The sequence below is a fragment of the Chlamydotis macqueenii genome, chromosome 14, assembly GCF_036417535.1.
Source record: "Chlamydotis macqueenii isolate bChlMac1 chromosome 14, bChlMac1.mat, whole genome shotgun sequence".
NCBI classification, from domain to species: domain Eukaryota; kingdom Metazoa; phylum Chordata; class Aves; order Otidiformes; family Otididae; genus Chlamydotis; species Chlamydotis macqueenii.
Window position 1 is genome coordinate 1,938,114 of NC_141569.1, and position 22,057 is coordinate 1,960,170.

Below are 22,057 nucleotides of genomic sequence, written 5' to 3' on the forward strand. Positions count from 1 at the left end.
TTAAAGCTCTCTCTCTAAGAACTCCAAATAATTCCACTCGCCGGCTCTGCCTCTCCATCGCCAGATAAGAGCTGAGCTGCACGTCGCCACCAGCCAAAACCCGCTCGCCGGAACAGAAGTCTTCCGGTTTAGCCCCCACACGTGTTTTATAAAAATAAAAGTGTTCATCTCTGATCTGCATAGGAAGATGTGCCAGATTCCACCAGGATTCACTTCCCCGCCCCCCTCCAGAATCGTAAGGCTTGAAGGAACCTTTTCAAGACGGAAGAAAACGCCGCATTTAAATCTCATAAAGAGCACTCACGCGGAGCTGTAATCACTTCAGATGCAGGGAATTATCAGGAGAACATTCCTCTCACTCAGCATCAAGGCCCAATCTGAGGTAGAGGGGGAGGCTCGGCTGGCCGCCGCCCCAAGCACTCCAACTCTTCACTGAGGTCGAAGTAGCTACAGCTGCTCCCGGCCGCCGCCGATCACGCCCAGGCTCTCCGTGGAGCCTGTTTGCGGAGATGGCAGCAGGCTGATAAGGATGTTGACTGTTCCAACCAGGCCCACGTTCTTCTATATTTTTAGAGATGCTTAGCCTGCCGATCATTGTTATTAATGAGTGGAGTATTTACTGCCTCCTTCTCGGAAATCTGTAAAATGCTGCCTTTCAGCAGGCTCCTCGTTTCTTCTGCTGAACATTAAAGAGTTTCCTTCTTTCACTCTTCAGGCTTACAGATCATCAATTTAAACAACAGAGAGAATACGGCCTGATAAAAATAACACAGGCCCCACAAAGCTATGTGAGAGGCCTTGCTCCCACACCCAAAGGTGCTCCCAAGCCAAGAGTAAGACCAGAGCTTTTGGAGAGGTCTTCCCAGGGTTGTTCTAGCAGTGAGCACTCAGAAGACCCCTGGGCAAGGGGAGGGCATGAGCCAGGGATGAAGAACCCTCACAGCAAAGTCTCTCCAGGCACTGCTGTCTCTGCTGGTTCCTATGTGCACGAAGGACCAACTCTTCCAGTCAAATGCCCCATTTCTTACCAAGTTCTCCACCTGCAACACAGTGTAGCTTCTGGCACCTCTTCTGTAGAGCTTCAAACACGGTCTTAAAGATGGCTTACAAAGAAGCAGCTCTGAAACTAGACATGTCAGGTATTTATTATCGATGCCTGTCTTCAGCACCAATCAGGATGGGTGAATCACAGAATGGTTTGGACTGGAAGGGACCTTAAAGATCATTTCATTCCGACCCCCCTGCCCTGGGCAGGGACCGCTTCCATCAGATCAGGTCACTCAGAGCCCCGTCCAGCCTGGCCTTGAGCACTGCCAGGGATGGGGCATCCACAGCTTCTCTGGGGAACCTGGGACAGTGCCTCAGCACCCTGACGGGGAAGAATTTCTTCCTTACATCTAATCTAAACCTACCCTCTTCCAGTTCAAAGCCATTACCCCTCGTCCTGTCACAACAGGCCCTCATCAAAAATCCCTCTCGTTTTCTTCTCAGCCCCCTTTAGGCACTGGAAGGCCGCTCTCAGGTCTCCCCAGAGCCTCCTCTTCTCCAGGCTGAACAGCCCCAGCTCTCTCAGCCTGGCCTCACAGCAGAGCTGCTCCAGCCCTCTCATCATCTGCGTGGCCTCCTCTGGACCTTCTCCAACAGCTCCACGTCCTTCTGATGCTGGGGGCTCCACAGCTGGATGCAGTGCTGCAGGGGGGGTCTCACCAGAGCGTAGTTGAGGGGCAGAATCCCCTCCCTCGACCTATTGACCACACAGTTGGCTTTCTGGGCTGCAAGAGCACATTGTTGGCTCATGTTGAGCTTCTCATCCACCAGCACTCCCAAGTCCTTCTCCTCAGGGCTGCTCTCCATCCATTCTCCACCCAGCCTGTATTTGTGCCTGGGATTGCCATGACCCAGGTGCAGGACCCTGCCCTTGGCCTGGCTGAACTTCATGAGGTTGGCACGGGCCCACCTCTCCAGCCTGTCAAGGTCCCTCTGGATGGCATCCCTCCCTTCCAGCGTGTCGACGGCACCACACAGCTTGGTGTCGTCGGCGAACTTGCTGAGAGTGCACTCTATCCCACTGTGTGAAGATCAACAGCAGAAAGATGCAGTCTTCCCAGAGCAGCCAAATCTTGGGAAATTATCTGTGCCTCTGGGATCAGAGGCAAGGTTCCCTCTCTGGCCTTTCCCCTCCCGGCCCAGTGTCCCCGTGATTCCCCCTCGGCTTTCAGGTTACAAGCTCCCCTTTCACTAGGGAGGACCACGGCCACCATTAACGCAGCGTGACTTGTTACTGGGCGCAGAGGGGCAACCTGCACCCTCAACGCAGTGCACGTGGCTGGGTCCTCACCAGGACAACGGCCAGCACGCGGAGCTCACCGCACACCACCTCCTTGGCGCGTTACAGTGTCGTTCGACGGTAAAGTTGGGCCCGTTGTCCTTTAGAGAGCACATCTCCGTCCCTCACCGTGCCGGCCCGCAGCAACCGTTGCCATGGTTATTACATTTGAGTGCTCTGCATCCAGAAGATGCTGCTGAATTGTCTCCCGCAAGAGTTGGTTGGGAATAACTAGTGAGGAAGCAGGAATAATGGGTTCGGACTGCCCACAGAAGCCAGCGATCCCAATTAGTTATGCTTTCATCCTGCCTTCTTCCTGCTCTCTGCCGGGCGGAGCTTAGAGACAAGCAGAGGAGAAGGAACGCATCCTGAAGGGAAGCGCACCTGGCTCTGCCAGGAGACGAAAGGTCTCTCTTCGTACAAAGCCTTTCCTTTCCCATCAGTCGTAAATAGGCTGTAACACGGCACAGCAATCAGCCAGGAACAGGTATCCTCACCCAGTGGGCTCGGGGTGAGAAGTGAGATTATTTTCCAGTTCCATCCTGTTAATTGTTCATTGAGATCTTAGAGGCGCAGCCTCGAATCCATTCATCGGCCAAGAGGAGCAACGGATACCCCAGCGCTCTCCTCCCGCGGGGCGTGGGCTGCGCCCGCCCCAGGCGTGACAGCGGCTCTCCCGGCAGGCACCGGCCCACGGCTCTGCGAGCCCACGGCTCTGCCGGGGGTGCAGCGGCTCGCGTCGAGAGGCGGCTGCGTTCCAGCCCCACTTTCAGCAGCACAAAGTGAACGAACAAAGCCTGCTCCGGAAAGCCGGGGCCGTTTTGTTTAGCTCTCATTTAAAGCTCTGAAGAGTGACGGGGTAATGATGGAGCTGGTGTTCCCCTGCGGATCCGGTCCCACAGCGCAGGCCGTTAGGCTTTTCATGACATAAATGCTTTTTCTGCTCCGTGTTATCCCTGGCACAGGTTTTGGGTAGGGAGGCGCGTACCACAAGACCTGAAGAACAGCACAGCTAGAGGAGAGGCACGTGGAGCCCGCTGCAGCCTCTGCGTCCAGCGTTTCCCAAATCCCAGCCTGTTACAGCGGAGGGGGCTGCCCGAGGAACTGGGACCCTGGGATCCAAAAGAGGAAGACCTCGTACCGGCAAGGCAAGACGTGGCCGGCAGAGCTGCAGCCCCCTCCCCAGCGCTACGCCCGGTACTCCGACGGGCACAGCACCGCTCTGCGTGGTGACCGCCCATGCATGGGGAGCTCTTCCCAGACGGTACGTCCATGACAGCCAGCCGCTGAAGACAAAGGACTGAACCGGGATGATGCAGAGACATCACGGCTCAGCCCTTCCCGAGTTACCAAAAGAAAGACGACACCTTCACTTATTCTAGCTGAAGTAGTGGGATTTAAAGAAATTAAATTTGTCAGTTCATTAGTGTGTAACACAAGAATGAAAAAGGCATTTCTAATTCCTGATCCGCTAATCCACAATCCGCTGGTCTGCAATCCCCAGCGTCCCCAGGGAAAGAAAAGAAAATCCCCAGCAGCCTTATAGTATTTCTCCAAGATTTCCTGGCCACGTCCTGCAGAAAGAGCTCACCCTGCGAAGCCTTCCTGCCTCTACACCTCAGCAAAGCTGCTGCCATGCTAGGAGCTTCAGATGTGGCCCTCTGTACCTTCTCCCCAGCCGAAGTGCGCCCACGGGTGCTGCTCCTCATCTGTTCTGCCGCGGGAAGACGGGTTCAACCTTGCTCTCAGGGTGCAGGGAGCGCAGCTCAGCACACTCAGTCACGGGCCCCTTGGCCACTCTCCATACCTTAATCCAGGATCTCCACAGGGAACATCAACTTCCTACACCAAACCCGTCTTTAAATTACGTTAGCCCCCTCTGCCTCACTCAGTTAGCTAAGGGGGAGGCACCCACAATCCTCGCTTCGGCAAGCGTGCCCCGTGTCAGCACAATCCCGGGCACAGACAGAAGATCAGCTGTGAGCACTGAGCTGTGGGGTGGGAAATTTGGCCACCTCCTGGGGCCACCACCGTTGCACTTAACAACCCTCTCCGTACCCTCTCCAGACAGATGTGCTGACATAACTCCATAACTGACCTGGTTTTGCCTTTGCAAAGCAACTCTGCCTTCACTTGCTGCTTCTCCCCAACTCCGTAGCTACTCAGAACTTGCTGACCACGCAAACGTGGTCATGGTCTGAGCTGCAAGGCTGGTTTGCACGAGGAAGACTTGCTCCCAAAACATGGAGAGATCTCCTTTCTGCAACATCTTCTCTTTCTCCTTTCCAGCAGCCATGTTAGAAATGCTGTGACGGTTTGCGGCTCCAGACTCCAGAAACACGCCAAAGCCAGGGCAGGTAACACCACCTCCCCACTACTCCCTTTCAAAGGGCAGGTCCACCCTCCGCGTCCTACAGGCAAGGATGTGAAAGCACAGCCCCTGGGGAAATTGCTCAGATTGCAGGCGGAGCAGGAGCCCAGAGCAAAGCCTGAACTCGCTGCGCCCCACACGCCACTTCCACACCTCCACATTCCCAAGCATTTTGGAGCACGGCTCAAAATATTCCTCCCCTCCCAGCTCTGCTCTCCACCGTGGCAGCCACACAAGAGCCGTTGCGCACAGCTGCGGGAAGCTCGAGGCCAGAAACAGCAGCTCATTACCAAAGCACATCATCACACGCCAAGGACCCCAACGCGCCTTCGACCCCCTCCCTGTCACCCCAACCCTCCAGCAACAGGTCCCACCCGGAAGGGGACAACCCAGGGCTACCAAATGACATCTGCCAAATGACATCTGTATTTCTGCCGCTGAGCTCCTCAGCCATGCAGATTCACGCCGCCCGAGCCGATCTGCAGACGCTGCCGGGGTAGGACCCAGCCCTGACTCCATTCCTCTCCTGAAGGTTTCAATTAATCACAGAGCCGATTCCATTTTGGGCTCCAGCTGTCTTTACTCCTTTGGGGACTAAGAGTGCCTCACCGGACTGAAATTAAGACAGATTTTAATATGAAGTGCCCAAGAAGAAAACATGTTTTTTACAAATAAAATTTCAGAGACGTTGCTGTTCTCAGCTTGGAAAAAGGTCTTGGCAAGTAAAAGCAGCGGGGTATTAATTTGGAAAACAACTCAGGTGAATCCTGCTTGTTGTAAGCCAAACACCCTAAAATCATATCTATGGACTTTTATGACAGTACGCATGGAAATGTAACACAGTCGGCTTCCACAGGGAGGTGAGGAACACACAGAGGGAGATCAGAGGCGCTCACGCGCAGCTGCCGACCGAAGGGATTCTGGCAGCAGACGCCCCGCTGCACCAAGCGTGGCCCAGAATCCACAAACCCTCTTCAACCGACAGAAACAGATAAAAACCCACGGACTCTTGTGGTGCGTCACGTACGGCAGGTTTCACTCGCTCGAGGCTCAGGGAAACCTCATCTGCATGTCACTGCACTGTTACCACCACAGGATTTTCCTTCCTACCTCTGCAAAATCCAGCCGCGGGGGCTTTCCACCAGCCAGACCTGCACACCCGCTTTAATAAGGCAATTCCTGCGTTGATCTGGTGGCTGATACGAAGCAACAGCCCTAATTAGTGATCTCAGCAGATGGAGCTTAAGGATTAGCCAGCCGTCCCTCGGAACAGCCACCGCGGGGCCGTGCCCATCATCCAGCAGCACCGAGGCGTCCGCTCATTCCTCACTCACGCAGAGATGCGGTCCTGCCTGGGTGACGGCCAAGAGTGACACAGTGAGGGATGCTCAAAGCCCAGGCCAGCTCCAGGGTAACTAACAGAGGAGAACAGGCACGGCTGGGCAACAGGAGAGAATAACTGAGAGAGTCAGGAACGTGGGGAGCAGCAGCGTGAGAGGACATTTACCATCACCCATGTATCGCCGGGGCTCCAGCTAACACCATCCGACTGCTGGAAAAGTCCTTTCTCTTTCCCATCCTCTATTCTCAGGGCATTTCGAGAAAAAAAAAAAAAAAAGGAGAGTCTGAAAAAGATGGTTGCAAGGAATGAGGCGATGCACCCCATGTTAAACTCATGAGAGACCAAAATAGAGCACCTGTGAGAACTGCAGTGCACTGAAGGGACAGCTAGACACCTCTGATGGAAGGGAAGATGCAATCCTTTGGTGGTTCCTTCTGGAACTCGCTGCAGTACCTTGGAAGCTCGTTAAATGCAGCAGAAAGGCCAAGTGACGTATGTCTATTGATGCTCTGAGCAGCAAATTAGTTTTCAAATCTATTCAGGGCTCACGCAGCAGCCTCAAGGGGCTAAGACTCGGTGGGAAGCGGCTGCAATGGTGTTTCTCCAGCTTGCGTGATGACTCCATGCTGCCCCACGGGGAGGGGCTGCCCACCGGTCCAGCTCCCCGGAGACGTCTCCTGGCCATCGACCGCTGCCCTGACCAGCAGGGCTCAGGGGTCTGTGCGGCTTCTCCGACAGCCGAGCCAGTGAGTCATCCCCTCCTAAAACATGCCGGGCAGCTCCGAGGGCCTCGATGGCCATCTCCTTTTCAGCAGAAATAGGATCATTTAAAATAAAGAGAGATCAATATCCAGCTCACAAGATGACACAGAATGTCAGCACCTGAGGGAAGAGCAAGCAGTCAGCAGCGATGATGAGTTTCTTCAGAAAAAGATAATTTCCAGTAAGCTGTTGTTTTCTCTCTCCACAGAATGTCACCCCGTTCAAACACTCGGAGAGCCTTGAAGGCGCTGAGGTTGGCAGCAATCTGGTGGAAGACCTGAGGAACAGTCTTCACGGATGAATAAACAACTGTTTCAACGTTACCTTAAAGCACACCAATAGACAGATGAGGAAAAACTTATCAAAACACCGTACCAGGAGAACAGAAGGCTGGAAGATGCCAACCTGGGAACAAGGTCACATGCCGCAACTCGATCGCTCTTCCATCAGCACACGCAAGGGCCAGGCTTAGATGCCGTGAAAGCCTGCAGCTCCTGGCCTGGGTTATTTTGCCTCCTACGCAAGGTCTGGGTCCAGCAGCTCTGCCTTCTGCTCCTCAGCACAAGCGGAAGAGCAAGGAGCCACAGAAGGCCAGTGAGTAAACGTGGCTAAATCCATAAGACACCCCACAAGAGCTAAGGGCATCCCCCAAGACCCTTCCAAAATCCCAGTTAGAATAACAGAATGGCCCAACCCCCCTGCAAGGAGCAGGGGCATCTCCAACCAGATCAGGTTGCTCAGAGCCCCGGCCAACCCGGCCTGGAATGTTTCCAGGGATGGGGCATCCACTGCCTCTCTGGGCAACCTGGGCCAGTGCCCCACCACCCTCAGGGTAAAAATGTTTTCTTAATATCTGATCTGAATCTGCCTCCTTCTACGTTGAAACCATCACCCCTCGTCCTGTCACACCAGGCCCTGCTGAAGGGTTTTTCCCCGTCTTTCCTGCAGCCCCCTTTAGGCACTGGAAGGCCGCTACCGTTCACACGCAAACCTGGCTGCATCCACCTCTGCAGGCTCGCTACATACAGCCGGCCAGCAACTAAACACAACCACAGCCCCGATCAGGAAAGGGGAAGGAGGGTGAGCGCAGGACCTACAAAGGAAGCGGTGGGATCTGGATCCTCCTATACAAGCTCAGACAACGGCCGTAACCGTAATCGCTGGGTCAGCTCCATCCACCCCAAACCCCGCTGGGAGCAGATCCAGCAGAACTGAAGCTGGGTCCTGCATTTCCTGCTCTCATTGCTCCTCTTCCTCCCATTCTTTGCTGCTTTGTTCTACCCAAAGCACTTTTTCAACCTCCCTTCTGAAACACATTAACGACGGCCGCCACAGCCTCCTCTGCGTCGTCGTTAAGGAGCTGATGCCTCCTCCTTGCGGAGCGCTTTGCACCTCCTACTTGGAGGGAACACGGAGACCACGCGACATGGGAAAGTCACAGCAGGTCAGGAAAATAATGCAGGTGCTCCGTAGGAAAATCTTTGAAGCTTGTGAAGCCATTAGCCGAGCGCGCAGGCTGTAGTGAAAAGGACAAACAGATCATGGGTGATGAATAAATGGTGGCTGAAGAGACGGAGGAATACACGTTGCGTCCAGCGATGAAACCAGGTCTATGTTTTTTCTTGCAGAGAGTGATTAAGTAACCAGTCCGACTGCGTATTTTAAATGGAAACCAGCACAATAACTCAAACGCTTTAGCGGAGAGCACTTACTAAATGAGAAGAGACAGAAACACTGTGTTTTATGTAATGCACGACCTGGCTGAGATGAGTTTCTCCTGCAGGATCAGCAGGAAAATCTTGTGTCGCCAACCTCCTGCTAAAGAGAGGGTGCTGCGCAGCGCCGCTGAGCGGGTTCCCAGCACCCCTGAGCCCCGCCGTGTCCCTGGGCAGCGCCAGCTCTCCTGCCAGGCTGAGCTTTTGTGGCAGGCCACCTCACACGGCCTTACACCAGCAAGCAGCAGAAGGCCGGCAAGACCCTGCACAGCTCTGGAAGCGCTCACCTCCGTGTGAAGGACACGCGAGGAAGAAACCACCCGCACCGCCGAGGCTGAACCCCGTGGTAACGGATAAAATGCGAAAGGACTCTGTGCTGGGGGGGAACCGCACAGGTTTGCTCGCTGCTGAAGTGCGATGCGAGTCTCAGCAATCCGCATCCTCACTGCTCAACCTCGCACCACCAGCCCAACCCAGACCCCTGGACGGGTAACGCACTCCAGAATCCCCACAATTTACAGAAAGGACAACATCCTCAGTCTAAAGCCAGTCCCTCAGGGATGTCCGTCCCACCCGGTCAGCTCTCCAGCAGTCGCAGGCGCCAGCGTGGGACGAGCACCCGACGCTGTGCTGCTGCACCCTGCCAGCCTCCGGAAGCCAGCACCTCCCCAGCGTTTAAACTTCCAACGCATTTCTGAAAACCAGGAGCAAACCTCGGATTCCAGATTTTTCTCAGGAGGTCTGCTCTCCCCGTCTTCCTGAGAGCACAAGGATGGCAGTTTACTATTTAATTGTTAATTACACTTTCTTGTTAGATTTCAGACACTGGAAAATGTTTGGGGATTTATTCTTCTGTGTAATTAACCATAACGATGAAACAGTTTTACACCACGCTGCAGTTTTCGTTAAGGTTATTCGTAATGGGGAAAGGCTAAATAGGTTGAGTTCATTATCGTTACAGGGGAAAAAAAAAAAATTGAGGTGACCCAATCAAATTAATTTGAAATTAAGTGCAGTGAGGCTGATAACTCCACACAAGTCAGGAGTTCAAATGAAAACAGAAGAGAGACTCTACAAAGCAAGAAATTACAAGGGGGCAGGGAGTCAAGCTGGAATTACCGCAACTGGGAGGCGGCAAACACACGGCACTGGCAACCAGGGCCCCTGGAAAAACCAGTGAAAAGGGATAAAGAGATGGGCAAAGAGTGGAGATGTAAAAGGAGACGCTGGAGGAGGAAGGGACAAACATGAAGATGGATTTGAAATAAACGGGTAGGGACAGTGCTTGTTAAGCTAAATAGATTTATTCCTCTGCCCAGAAATTCTTATGTCCTTACAAGACAGCATTGAAGCAGGGTCTTTAATTTTACTTTTCCGGAGTTTATTGCTGGGCCCTGAATGTTATTTAACGGCAGGGAGCATCAACCAGCTTCACTGCAACACTGGACTTAATTCAAAATCGTTAAACCTGGTGGAAGCTTTTCCTCCTGACAAAGACATCCTGGTGGTGCTTCTCCGACAAAACATGGAAGCCGTGCACCCCAGGAGAACGGACGTCACCAGAATACCGGTGGACAGAGCACGGGAGACAGCATCCCCCACCCCTCCTCCCAGAGAAAAGATGAGAAAGTGGAATCGAAACCAGTTGGACCGGACGATGCTGGGCACTCCCTGGACACCCCACCCCAGCACTGCGCGGGGAGGCAACGGACCCATCACGCTGGGCTCTTTCAGGCTTCCCTCGCAAAGCTGATAGGTGTTTGACAGCCCTCTCTGCTTTGCCAGAATGGTGTGAGCTCTAAGCAAGGCTCAGAGGTGGGTAACACGACTAACGGTGATGGGGGTGCTCAGGACGCACGCTGTCGTAGCTCAGGGGTTTGATCCCACGGGAAACGGTTAAGACACGCAACACCCCAACGCGAGCCTTCTCTAGGAAACTCCTGAGTGCAGCTACAAGATGATGCTTGAGTCATTATTACCTGTGATGAGTTTAGTCCCAAGTCCTGTTTACTTACCAAGTCCTGTCACATTTGTTCTATCACCCAGGGCCAAAAGGGGAACAGCGGGATCCCAGTGGCGCTGGGTTTGCTGGAAGAGGCTGCGCTGGGGACTGCCCTACATCCTGCTAGGACAGAGGGCAAGCACAAGCTGCAACCATTGGTGTGAAATCCTGTCCCCAGCTACCCGGTTTGAGCGGCACATGGGTTTTTAAAGGACTGGCCGAAGCAGCACAGATCTCTCCGTGCAGCTGCCCAGTGACTCCCCACTTTGGCCATGCTGAAATCTCACCTTCTGCGCCTTCTGCCCTCTCCTCATGGAACACAACCTGCTTCTCTTTGCCTTGCAGGTCCCACGGCTTTGCTTTTCTCCATCCTCACCTCCAATTCACCCCTAAGCACACGGGGAGCATTTGGGATAAAGCTTCAAGAAAGCCTTCAACATAAATTACTCTTCCCCTTCTAAACGGATTACAAAAATCCTTTTATTACAAAATATTAAAATGTTCAAATTATCGGTGTGGAAAAACGTTTCCTGGAGGTAAAGTTTTTAAAAATGGAGGTTTTAATCGCAAGCATAATCCTTCCCGGCTAACATTTCCAGTCTTGTGAAACATCTAGATACAGACTGCGCAGGGGCCTGGCTGTGCTGTGAACAAAGGAAGAGGCTGCCCGTAAATAGCTCAGAGGACATCAGAAGACACTTCTCTCATCAGCAATCTTTTTTAGCTTAATATAGCTCCTCTTTGCATAAAACATCGACATTTTCCCAATGTTTGGACTCAACAGCGTGAGAGCTGATTGTCATCCGAAGATCCTACGGTGTGCCGGCAAAAATAGGCAGGAGCGTTTTATAGACGGCGGTTCTGCTTGCCTCCAAAATGCTGTACCTTAATATTTCATACTTATATATATTTAAATGTTAGTGCCGCCAGATAAACGCTAACATGCTTTTATGCTAATGCAATCACTGAAAATCCAGATAACGCTGTGTATTGGCATATTCTGTTAGTGAATTATGGATACCTAAATGTACAAGCCCACATGCCTAGCAATTATTTCTGTTAGTGCATTTAACTTTTATTTGCAATCAGAGCACTTGAGGATTGTCCAAATGAAGTTTACTTTTGCAAACTGCTGAATGGAAAACATTTTGTTACAGGTTTAAAAACAGCAAGGCTGCGGCGAGGTTGCAGAGTTGCAATAAGGCCACTGCTCAGAAAACTCTACCAGATGGAACGATGTTTGATTTGGTCACTGACGCAGCGATCAAACCCCAAGTGCCTAAACTGAAGGACATACAAGAGAAACGAGATGAAATCTTGATTTCTTCTCTACCAGATCGCCCTCTTCCATAGCAGAGGCTCACGGATGGAGGCAGATGGATGCCAGGAGGACAGCATGTGTCCAGGAAGCACCCAGGCAACTACAGATCTTGGGATCCTTTGCTTTGAGGACCAAACTCCTGTGCTAAGCCTGCTCTTCAAGTCCAGTTTAGGTCAAACAAATAGGAACAATATCAGGAGGAAGAAATCCGGAACTGCCCCTGCTGTGCCTTCTCCTCCTCCCGCCTTTGCCGGTCCAACGCCTTGGCCAGCCACCCGGCCCGTTGGCTCAAGGGCCAACCCACTTGAAAACCCTTTTATTCCAAACTGGTTTTTGCGCACAGCTCAGCTCTCTGAGCCAGGTCCCAGCTGGACTGTGTGCAGGCAAGACTTGGGTGCTGCAGCTGGTCGCTCCATCCCTCACCTGCTTCACTGTCTGATCAGGGTTAAGGACGCAGCATCTGGAGAAGACTTGGCTATTTGTAAGAGTTAAGGAATTCTGGATCTCAACCAAGCACGTCTGACACTGCTCAGTGTTCCGTGGTTTTCTCCTGCATAAAACAACCTCCTGACAGACAGCGCCACAAACTCTCTCTTCCAGATTCAGCTATGCCAAGAGTTAATGACCTCCTGGGCTGGGCTGAGGAGCTGCTATGATCATGCCCTTAATTTTCCTCTGGGAAGGCTTGCCTGGCTTGAAACCACTGTCCCGAGCCAACCCGGCTGAAGAGAGCTGGGAGGTGGCTGCAGACCAATTCAGGGAGCAGCAGACCATCGCCTCCTGCCCAGGCACGGCTCAGAATCCACTGTATGACCTGACACCAGCCCCAGGCACACAAGTACAGATCAGATCACATCCCGACAGCCCAGGCAGCTGTCGCACCTCTGGGCAGTTACTGGAAAGTCCCACCCCTAGGAACAACCACGGGTGAAGGAAATAAACAACAACCCCCTCAGAAAAACACAAGGCATCAGAAAACGCTTAGCGTGAAGTACTTGAAATGCCCCCGGCAGTTTAAACGGAGCACGGAGTCAGCTGAGAAAATGTACGAACAAACAAATTAAGCAGAGAGCACAAAGCAGACGAGTTGGCACGTAGGTGTCTATTGAGAAAGCTTAAGCACAGCGAGGGGAAAAAAGCAAACCCAAAAAGCAGGCATAATATTCCTCACATTTTGGAACGGAGCTCTCAGACAATACATCATCCAAACCACCCCAAATTACCATCTGTCAGAGCATCCTTTAAAGAAAAAAGGTCTGAAAGTTTCCAAAGCGATATTTTAACATTGTCAGATTAGAAAAGATTGTTTCTGTCCAAAGGCATTTATTTGCAAGTATTGCCATGTTAGCATTAGCTACATGCTCGTATCATGAGACAACAAATTTCTTGACTCTTGATCGTCTCACGTTAGCTAAATCGGGAAAGCAGCGATTTAATAGCCTCCGTCATTTCACAAGTTACCTGCAAATGATTCCAGAGCCCCTGCCTGATTTTCCCTTCATGAAACATATAATTAAGTGTCTACATGCTATTAAAGAGCCTAAGGAAACAATCATAATATTATTTCAAACACTAAAACAAGCCAGAATATGAAGAGCGGGTCCGTGTTTCTGGTGTGAAAGCGTGTATCTTATTGCAATCGGTAAGTCCAATCTGTTAGATTAAGTGATGAATTATTTATAACGGGGAGAAGGTGACCGCATTTTTCAGCATAGAAATACTCAGATATTATGGTCCTGGCTTTCAGTCTTCACTCTGCACTTCTGACCTGGAAGTGCGGGTCCATCCAACGCATTTCTACAGCCTCTGCACCTCTGAACATGCCACGCACACCCCAAAAAGCCCCCAGACACATACAACAAAAAGGGCACCAACAAAACCCGTGAAGCCCACGCAGTACCACACGTTATGCTCCAGCGCAAGGCCAGCTGGGCTCCTTCGGGCAACAGCCACCCTCCAGTGAACCACAAACATCCTCCAGACCAGCCTCTTCTCGATCCAGCCTGCTGACCCCCGTTCCTCACCCTGTGTCTAACAGACATCCCTTTGGTTACGCCTGTGGGCCAGAGGCACGCGTCTGTGAGGCTAAAATTCCCCTCCAAAGACGACAAGAGCTGCTGTATTTTTGAAATCCACAGCTTGCTATCCTAAAGCGGCCTGGGAGCAAGGAGCAGGAAGGAGAAAGGAGCTCCCAGGGGCACCCATAACTGCACCATCCTCCAGATCTTCCCCAGGAGAAGGCTGCCAAGGGGAGAGGAGAGGAAGCAGAATTAGTCCCCTCAGACTTCATAAAAACAAGGAGCACAGGGAAATGAAGAAATAATTGTGGCTTCCACACTGAATTACCTCTGGCTATGGCTAACAAGCAGGGTGAGGACACACCGACAAGAGGACCAGGGTAAGCGGTGGTGCAAGGAAAGGGCCAGGCAGGGGAGAAGAAATTTGGTGTGTCAGAGGATGACAGAAGCTTTCAGCTCCTGCTCTTAAAAATAGATTAAGAGAATATATCAAGAAATAAATCAAGAACACCAAAGAGAAGTCTGGTCTCCTGAGGTTTTCTCCCTCCCGGGCTGGGTGGGAAGGAGCTCACCTGGACAGCGCGGCTCCCAGGACGAAGGCAGCGTGCTCCTTCAGCATGGCCTCTGTGCTGTTCAGCCCGTCGATCACCAGCCGGAGCCCGCCCATGGAGAGGAAGTCCTTGGCGTTGTCCACCTGGGAGAGAGCAGCTCGCATCAGTGCAAAACCCCCAGCCAGGCTCCACTCAACAGCCCTTTGAGAACACCTTGCTTCGGAAAGCACAGCACCCCTTCCCTCCCAGTCTAACCAGTGCTGAGATCTAAAAGCAATTAAAAATTACGAGGGAACAACTATAGCTGGAATTTCGTATTATACTGTCTGTGAGCAGGGATGCCATGGTTGCAGAACCACAGTCTACTGATGGGTGGCTGTTACCACCGGCAGAAGGCATCGCTGAAAACTCAGATACTTTGATTAGCGATCAAAACTACTCCTGACACGTCGTTCGGTAACTTAGGTGATGTAAAAAATTCCGTAAGCCTGATGATGTCAAAAAAGCCCACTCACTCTCTCACCTGAGCAAGCCGTTACCAGTAACCCGGGGAACTGTACGTTTTGCAAGTGCAATTAATTAATTGATGCTCTAATTGTAGCACTAGGGACATTTAAGAGCCCGTCAGCAGTAGCAGTACTGCCTGCGGCGAGGAGCGCAGGCAGCTCTGCGTGTTTTCCGTGAGTACCCCCAACGATTGCACGTGGACGTGAGAAGAAAAAGCCAGTCCCTGCTCGAAGGGTCAGCCAGATGCATCCCCTCGGGGCAGCCTGAGCAATTATTTTTCTAAAGCAGCCGATATTGGACTAACTGCCAGTGGGGAAAAGTTTCAACATTAGCGGGGATTCATCCATCTTTGGCTTTAACGGAACGAGGCTAACCGGGCACAAATCACAGCGCGCATCTGTTCTCTGAGAGGAAATTGGAAAAGGGCTCTGCGTGGCTCACAAACACAATCTAGAGGAACAGCGCAAAGTGCTTCAAGTACAAAATTGGGTCCAAAACCCAATTGATACATTTTAGTTTTCAATAGTTTTGGGTTTTTTTTTTGCAGTTTAAAAGGGAATCTGATGAATGCTCAGAATTGCGTGCGCAAAAAAATTTGGTTTTAGTATTGCAACATTTCTCCTCTGGGAAAGACAGAGAGACAACAGCGTATGCTGACGGATGGAAACAGGACATAAAAAACAGTTATCAGCCAGGCAAACCGCCCTCCGCGGCCCCAGCGAGCAGACGGCACCGACGGGGCGGGACAGGGCAAACACCGCTCAGTGCGCAGGGCACATCGGGCGCTTTCAGTCAGCGGTGACCTCGTGCTCAGTGTTATATTTATCCCGGCTGTACACCATCACCAAAATCGGCTCTAAGTCGGATATTTTAGGTACCCAAGAGGATGAGGAAGCTACTTAGCTTTACGTCCTGCGGGTACGGCTTTACGGAGGCAGGACCTGGGGCGCCGCGGCTTGCCTCTGCTCCCAAGCGGGACAATGCCCACCGCTTGCTGTCCCTCTGCAAAGCCGCCGACAGAAAGCCACTCTCTGCAGGTCTGCTGGGGCCGATTCGGGATTTGCAGCAGCTTTTATATCCTTCAGACTCTACTCTTTTAGCTGGCCCAATAGACTGGAGCTGCCAGGCCTCTCACTTTTCTGCAGGCTGATCTTTGCCTACAAAGAAATCTACACAGCAACCCCACTCCAGCTGCCGGTGGGCGCTTGCATTGCCCAGTCTCTGTAAAATCTCCGAGGCTGCTTTAACGCCAGAACCGGGCGTTGACTTCTGCTCAGGAGGGAATACAAAGGCAGAAGTTCACATCCAGCAACAGTTGTGGTAAAACCAGTCATCCCTGCATCCCCATCAGCGCTGGAGCCCCTCAGGCCAGCCCCGGTGTCAACCACAGAACATAAATTGTGCTGTAAAAGTTGATTTTGAAGATGTGTTTATTTTTTTTTTAACTGGAGTCTGTTGGAGTCTGTGAGAGCTCCTTCCCTCACTCCTCGTTTTCAAACCAACAAAACCCCCCAAACTCGACAACTTCAAGGCATTCACCTCTCCGGGGAGCAGAGGATGCTGCGAGGCAGCAGCTCATGCCTTGCTTCAGTCCCCTGACGTCGGCACGGAAGAAAGCCAAAGATCAAAAGAGCTCCTGAGGAGAGCACGCAGGCAAGGCGGGCGAGGAGAGGGATGGGAGAAGAGCAAATATGACAGCAGTTATTCAGGAAGCGGCTTTGAATCGGAGCAGAAAGAAAACAGGGAGGGAAGGCAAGCGAGAAGAAAACAAGAGGAAGGGAAAGCAGCATGTCAACCGTCCGCAACAGAGAGGAAATTAGCAGTGAGAAATGGTGTAGCATGTCAGAGAGGGGAGAGAGAAAGATAAGGAGAGTAAATAATTGAGAGAAAGAGCCTGCAACGCATGAGAACGGGTCTTGGCTCCGCACGCTGCTGTGCAAGCACCGTGAACTCTGTTTACAAATGAGTTATGCTCTGGCCTCTTCACATTTGCATTTGGTTTTTATGCATTACAGATAACCTAGCAAGCCAAACCTGCCTGCTCCTTCTCCAGGATGGGCTCCCAAACATGCCAACTTGAATCCTGACTGATGAGAAGCAAACCAGAGCTGGCAACCAAAAGCTGAGCAAACACCGAGCCCTTGGGCTGACTCTTCCAGAGCAGGAGAGAGCATCTCTCCTCCAGCTCGGCACCGGCCACGGCTTCCCCTCAGCTCCCTCGCAGCAAGCTCGGAGGCACGCACTGCTTCAAGTCCCAGCGCCCCGGGGATGCTCGTGACCACGCCACGGAGCATCCTTTGCTCACAAACCCTATGGGGCGTGGCATTTTCTGCTCAACAGGGCGTTCTGCGCCCCGGAGACAGCAGCAGGACGGCCGGGAGCCAAGCCATTACCAAAAGCTGTGGCAGGATACCATTCAGACAGAGCCTGGAGGAAGAGGGAGCAGCAGGGCCATCACTGGTCCCTCACGCGAGCGCACGCTGCCCTGGGTCTCCAGCGGCACGGCTGCGGCTCGCCGCAGAGGACTCTGACAAGTTCAGCCCCTCCAGGGTTATGCGGCACAAGCGCGTTTGGCTGCTGTTCAGTAATTACATTAAGCCACTGCTGCTAAAGTCAGTCCCAAGCAGAGATAATGCTCTGGATGCGTTCAACTGGCTGGAAGAAGAAAGAGGAGGAAAAGCCACTCTGGCTTGGAGACAAGTCATATTTCTTATCAGCTTCCTGCCTGATGAGAAGGTGCTGCCCAGCCATCTGCCCCGACAGCGCGGGCACAGAGCAGCGTTGTGAGCGCTGCACAAAGGAGTCCTGTGTGCTCCCCGCCAGCCCCCCGCCAGCCCCTCTTCCGACCCCTTTGATGCTGGAGGGGCTTCCCTTTGATGCTCCAGCCCCTGCGCAGGGAGCAGGGAGCGGTTCCCTGCCCCTCTCGCCTTTCTGACATTGTTCGCCCCATCCTGCACTGCAAGCAGGCGTGATTTTGTGCTGGAATCGTCCAGACCATAATGCTGCCATCCAAAGCATCCCAGGGTGTTTGGGGGCTGCTTTTTAGCATGCTGGCCCGATGCTCTGGCACCCTTAATCAGACAGAATCAGCCCTCAGTACAAATACAGAGCTCTTCGGGCGCCCATTGTTCACGCTTCTCCTCTGAGTCAGACAGATGCCATCAGTGAAACAAAAACGCTGAGAACAAACAGCAAGGAAGCCTCTGCATGCATATGACAGAGAAATTCAAGACAAAGAGCCCTGGAAATAACACTTCCATCAGCTGCTGCATGGACTCCCTCTCTCAGCAGCTCACTCCTTCAGTTCCTTTCTCCAAAAATGCCACGCTCGGTTTTTAAGAGGTGCCGTTCCAGTGAGAGGTCTTGCACTGGCATCTCCCAAGAGTTGTCCCGTTCACCCTCTGAAGTTATAAAGTCACTGAGAGCAACCCTGGAAACTCTCCCGTCTTCTCCAGACTCTCCCAGTTGCTGGGGAGGGAGAAGCCCAGTCCTTTCCCCCAAGGCACCAAGCCAAGGAAGGAGAGCAGCGCATCCGGAGCCTGCGAGCAACGGCAGGTAAAAATGTGCTGGCTGAAAGCATGGCAAGGGAGATCAGAGGAAGGGGGAAAAAAAAACAAAGTGTGAGCATAAACCTGAGGAAGCAAGATTTCAGGAAACATATTCCTCCTCACCCAGAGCCGATTAGTGTGGCTCCGCTGATACTCAGCAACTTGCCGCTTGCCTGAGCCTTCAGCCATTGTCGCCACCAGCCCAGCTGCACGAGACGCTCTGCGTGCCACCTCCTTCTCACAGCGAGACAAAACACAGGGGTCTGGGTGGCTGTGGTCCTCCCTGGTACACAGGCGTTCTCTGTGAACTGGTGCAAGGGCACCCACTGGCAACCAGAGATGCTTCCCCCAGAAGGAGCGAGAAAATAATTACTTTCTTAGCAGCCACCACTCTGGTCACCCAAAAATAGCAGAAAAAAACCCCCATTTCATAATGTTTTTCATATAAAAGAAGAAAAGGAGAAGGCAAGAAAAAAAAACCTGAGAACAGACAAGAAATCAGGCACACTAACCCCTAGGAAACTGCTCACCTGGTACGAGTGATGATTTATTCAAACTTGGATATAAAATCAGCCTGCAGTAGCCCTCTGCTGTCTGTTATTGTCCCAGGATTATGGTAAGTAAGCAATTTGTATTACCTGATACCGATAAGAAAAATAAACCCATGTTTGCGACACCGTATCCCCTGGATTTAACACGGCAGTTACTAATGCAGTTTTGTTACCTGGTGAACATAATATTCGAGATCATAAAGCGCTGCTACTTTTTCATCCAGCGTGGAGGCAGAGCTGTTGAACTTGCTGATTAATTTAACCATAATCTCATAATCTGTTTCCATCTTCACATTCAGCTTTTCAAACTCCTCCTTCAGCTGCTCTATGGGCCGGAATTTCTTCCTCACCTCTTCCTCGTGGGCCTTGAAAGAAGAAAGAGGAAACCAGATATGAAGGCCAGCAACAGACAGTCAAGAAAGATGGAGAAAGAAACCCCAGCCCCAGATTTACAAGGGGAACCTGGCTGCCTGTGGAAATGGATTTGAAAAAATATCAGAGATGCAGGGGAGGGCCCTTCTGAGAAGCCCAGGAACCCAGTCATCTGTAAGATGCTCACCTTGGGCACCAGCAAGCACTCCTTGAGGAGCTGAGCCTCTACCTAGGGCTTTGAACACCATTTCTAGGCCCTACGTGCCTTCCAAAACCACAGAAGCCCAGAGGCAGGCAACACTGCCATTCCCTGTTTGCCTGCAAGCGGACGTTCTCCAGACCTGACTGCAAAAAGCCCTGAGCAGCCTCCCTGATCTCATAGCTGGCCCTGCCTGGGGATGGAGGCGGGGCTGGAGACCTCCAGAGGTCCCATCCAGCCTGAACTGCCCGGCAACTCCATGCCAGGGATGCCAAGGAGATCTCCTCAGACACATATGGAGACACTTTGTCATCCCAGTCACTGCCACGCGGCAGGGCTGGGCCAGGAGACAGCTCGTCCTGCAGTGCGGCTCGTCTGCCTCGAGCAAACGGCACTCCACGGGCTGCGATAAACCAGGAGAGCTGCGGAAAGGCACACGGTGAGAAAGAAAAGCTTCTGCCTGAGATCTGAGAGAGCCTCAGAGCCCGCAGGGACCAGCTCTCCAGCATCAGCACTGGTCACACCGGGGCAGTCGGGGACACAGCCTGCTGCTGCAGGGGATGGAGGAAGCAGGGAGGCCAGACTGAAACGGGCTGTCCCGAGAGCAGGAGAAAGCAAGAAAGCTCCCTTCAAAGGGGATTCTGCCCCAAACACAAACACCAAACCATGTTTTTGTACAGGAGTGACCTCCAACCAGAGGGTCTGCACGCGCAGGGCTCCCCCGATGCCCCACTCCCCTACCTGCGAACAGAAGCCGAGGGCTCCAGCCATCAGAGAAAAAAAAAAAAAAAAAAAAAAAAAAAAAGTGATGGAAGTAACTGTCAATCTAATGGCAGCTGTACACTTGGCGCTAATTACTCCTGGCCTAATTACTACAGGTGCCACGCAGTACCAGAACTCCATGCCCACCCCAACTGCCCAGAACTGCTTCTGCAGGAGCGTAGACGGAACGCGCCTGGTGTAACCCCATTTACCTTCACACAGTTACTCCAAGGCTGAATTTGCTCCCCGCAAGGTGATTTTAAGCGGAGTGCTTTAGGTCCATCAGGTGTGGCTGGTTTTAGCCCACTTGCTGGGACAATAGCTATCCTAACAGGGTTTTTTAAAATACAGCTTATTTTCACATAATAGAGTATCACTAATTTTTGCATTTAAATTACACCCATTTCAAGAAGTCCTGCTATCAGTAACGCTGGCTGCTACATAAATAATATTTCCGGAAACTAAATAATGCCCTGGTGCCAGACAGGGGAAGAAAAGACTTTCTGCAACCCCAAGACTTTAGAGCCTTGACTCCTACCTCAGCTTTCCCTCCACTGAGACAACGTCAGGGCAGCAGGAGGAGCCGCTCCTTTCCACCTAAGGACATACCGCTGAGTGGAAGAGTTTTCCCCTGGGATCCACCTGAGGAGTCACACATCACCGCACCAGTGTCAGACCAGTGGCTGGGGACCAACCCCAAGCCTGGAGAGGGCCGAGAGCAGCACTTAAGTTCTATTTTACTTTGGATTGTGGACTGTTTGTAACTAAATGGGAAATTTACAGCTTATGTAAGGAAACTCCAGCCTGTGCTGCACCGTGGCCAATTGGTTTTTACTACCCAGGGTGTGAGATTGGAAATATAAACCATGAGATCCCTTCTGGATCCAGCTGTGCCAGCGGCAGGGGATGCTACACCCGGAACACTGAGAATATATTTCAGTACTTATAAGCAGCTTGCAACACAAGGCCTTCAAGTTTGACATGAATAAAATAGACCTGAACAAAAGTTTTCTATTTTAACAAAAAACCCAGATCAGTACAAAAAGAGGTGAGAGTTTCCCAGGGAACTGCATCACTAACAGGCGAGGAGAGGTATCCTAGGTCCATATTCACCAGAAAATTAGTCTGCACCGTATTTTCCCAAGCAATTACTTTAACCGTCGCGTTTCTGAGACATGAACGCAGGATGTTCACATCCGTGTAGTGTGCACTGCTTTTAGAAAAAAAGGAGCTTCCCTTACCTTTCTCTCTGCCTTCTCACTCTCCTTCATTTTAGCCAAGGCTTTTTTGAGCTCCTGGGATGTGAAGGAATTTGAGTCAATATCCACCTTGCCCAGCCTTGCAGAGGAAACAAACCAAAACCTGTTATGAGTGCACACTTGTATCTGTAACAGTTTCACTGTGACACACAGCAATGGACAACGTCAGGAGGAAAGGGACTTAAGAGCGCTGGATTTCCACTCATCCCACTTAAAACACGCAGAAAAAAACCATGCTCAAGAAAGGATTAGTCCGAGTGCCGTGGTTTTTGTGTGGTTTGCAGACACATCACTTTGATAAAAAAGGCTCCGTCATCCGCACGTCGACAAAAAATCTCACAATAAAAATAGCTGATTCATTTACACCTCTGGATTTCGTGCAGCAATACCGAAACGCAGGAAATGTTTCAGAGGAAAAACAAAAGAGCACCACTGTGCCACTAAATCATTG

At 51.8% G+C, this 22,057-nt stretch overlaps 1 protein-coding gene across 6 annotated transcripts in view; it reads right to left on the reverse strand.

Annotated features, from left to right (window-relative positions):
• SIL1 (SIL1 nucleotide exchange factor) overlaps nucleotides 1-22,057 on the reverse strand; it is a 105,579-nt gene that overhangs the window by 18,918 nt on the left and 64,604 nt on the right. For 5 of the 6 annotated variants that reach the window (XM_086758678.1, XM_086758677.1, XM_086758676.1 and 2 more), the window contains 3 exons: nucleotides 21,589-21,685; nucleotides 19,188-19,379; nucleotides 14,430-14,551 (listed from right to left, as the gene is read on the reverse strand). In XM_086758678.1, coding sequence (XP_086614804.1) covers nucleotides 14,430-14,551; nucleotides 19,188-19,379; nucleotides 21,589-21,685 — 411 coding nt within the window. The remainder of the gene's footprint in view (nucleotides 1-14,429; nucleotides 14,552-19,187; nucleotides 19,380-21,588; nucleotides 21,686-22,057) is intronic. The other variant, XM_086758681.1, reaches the window with a different exon arrangement.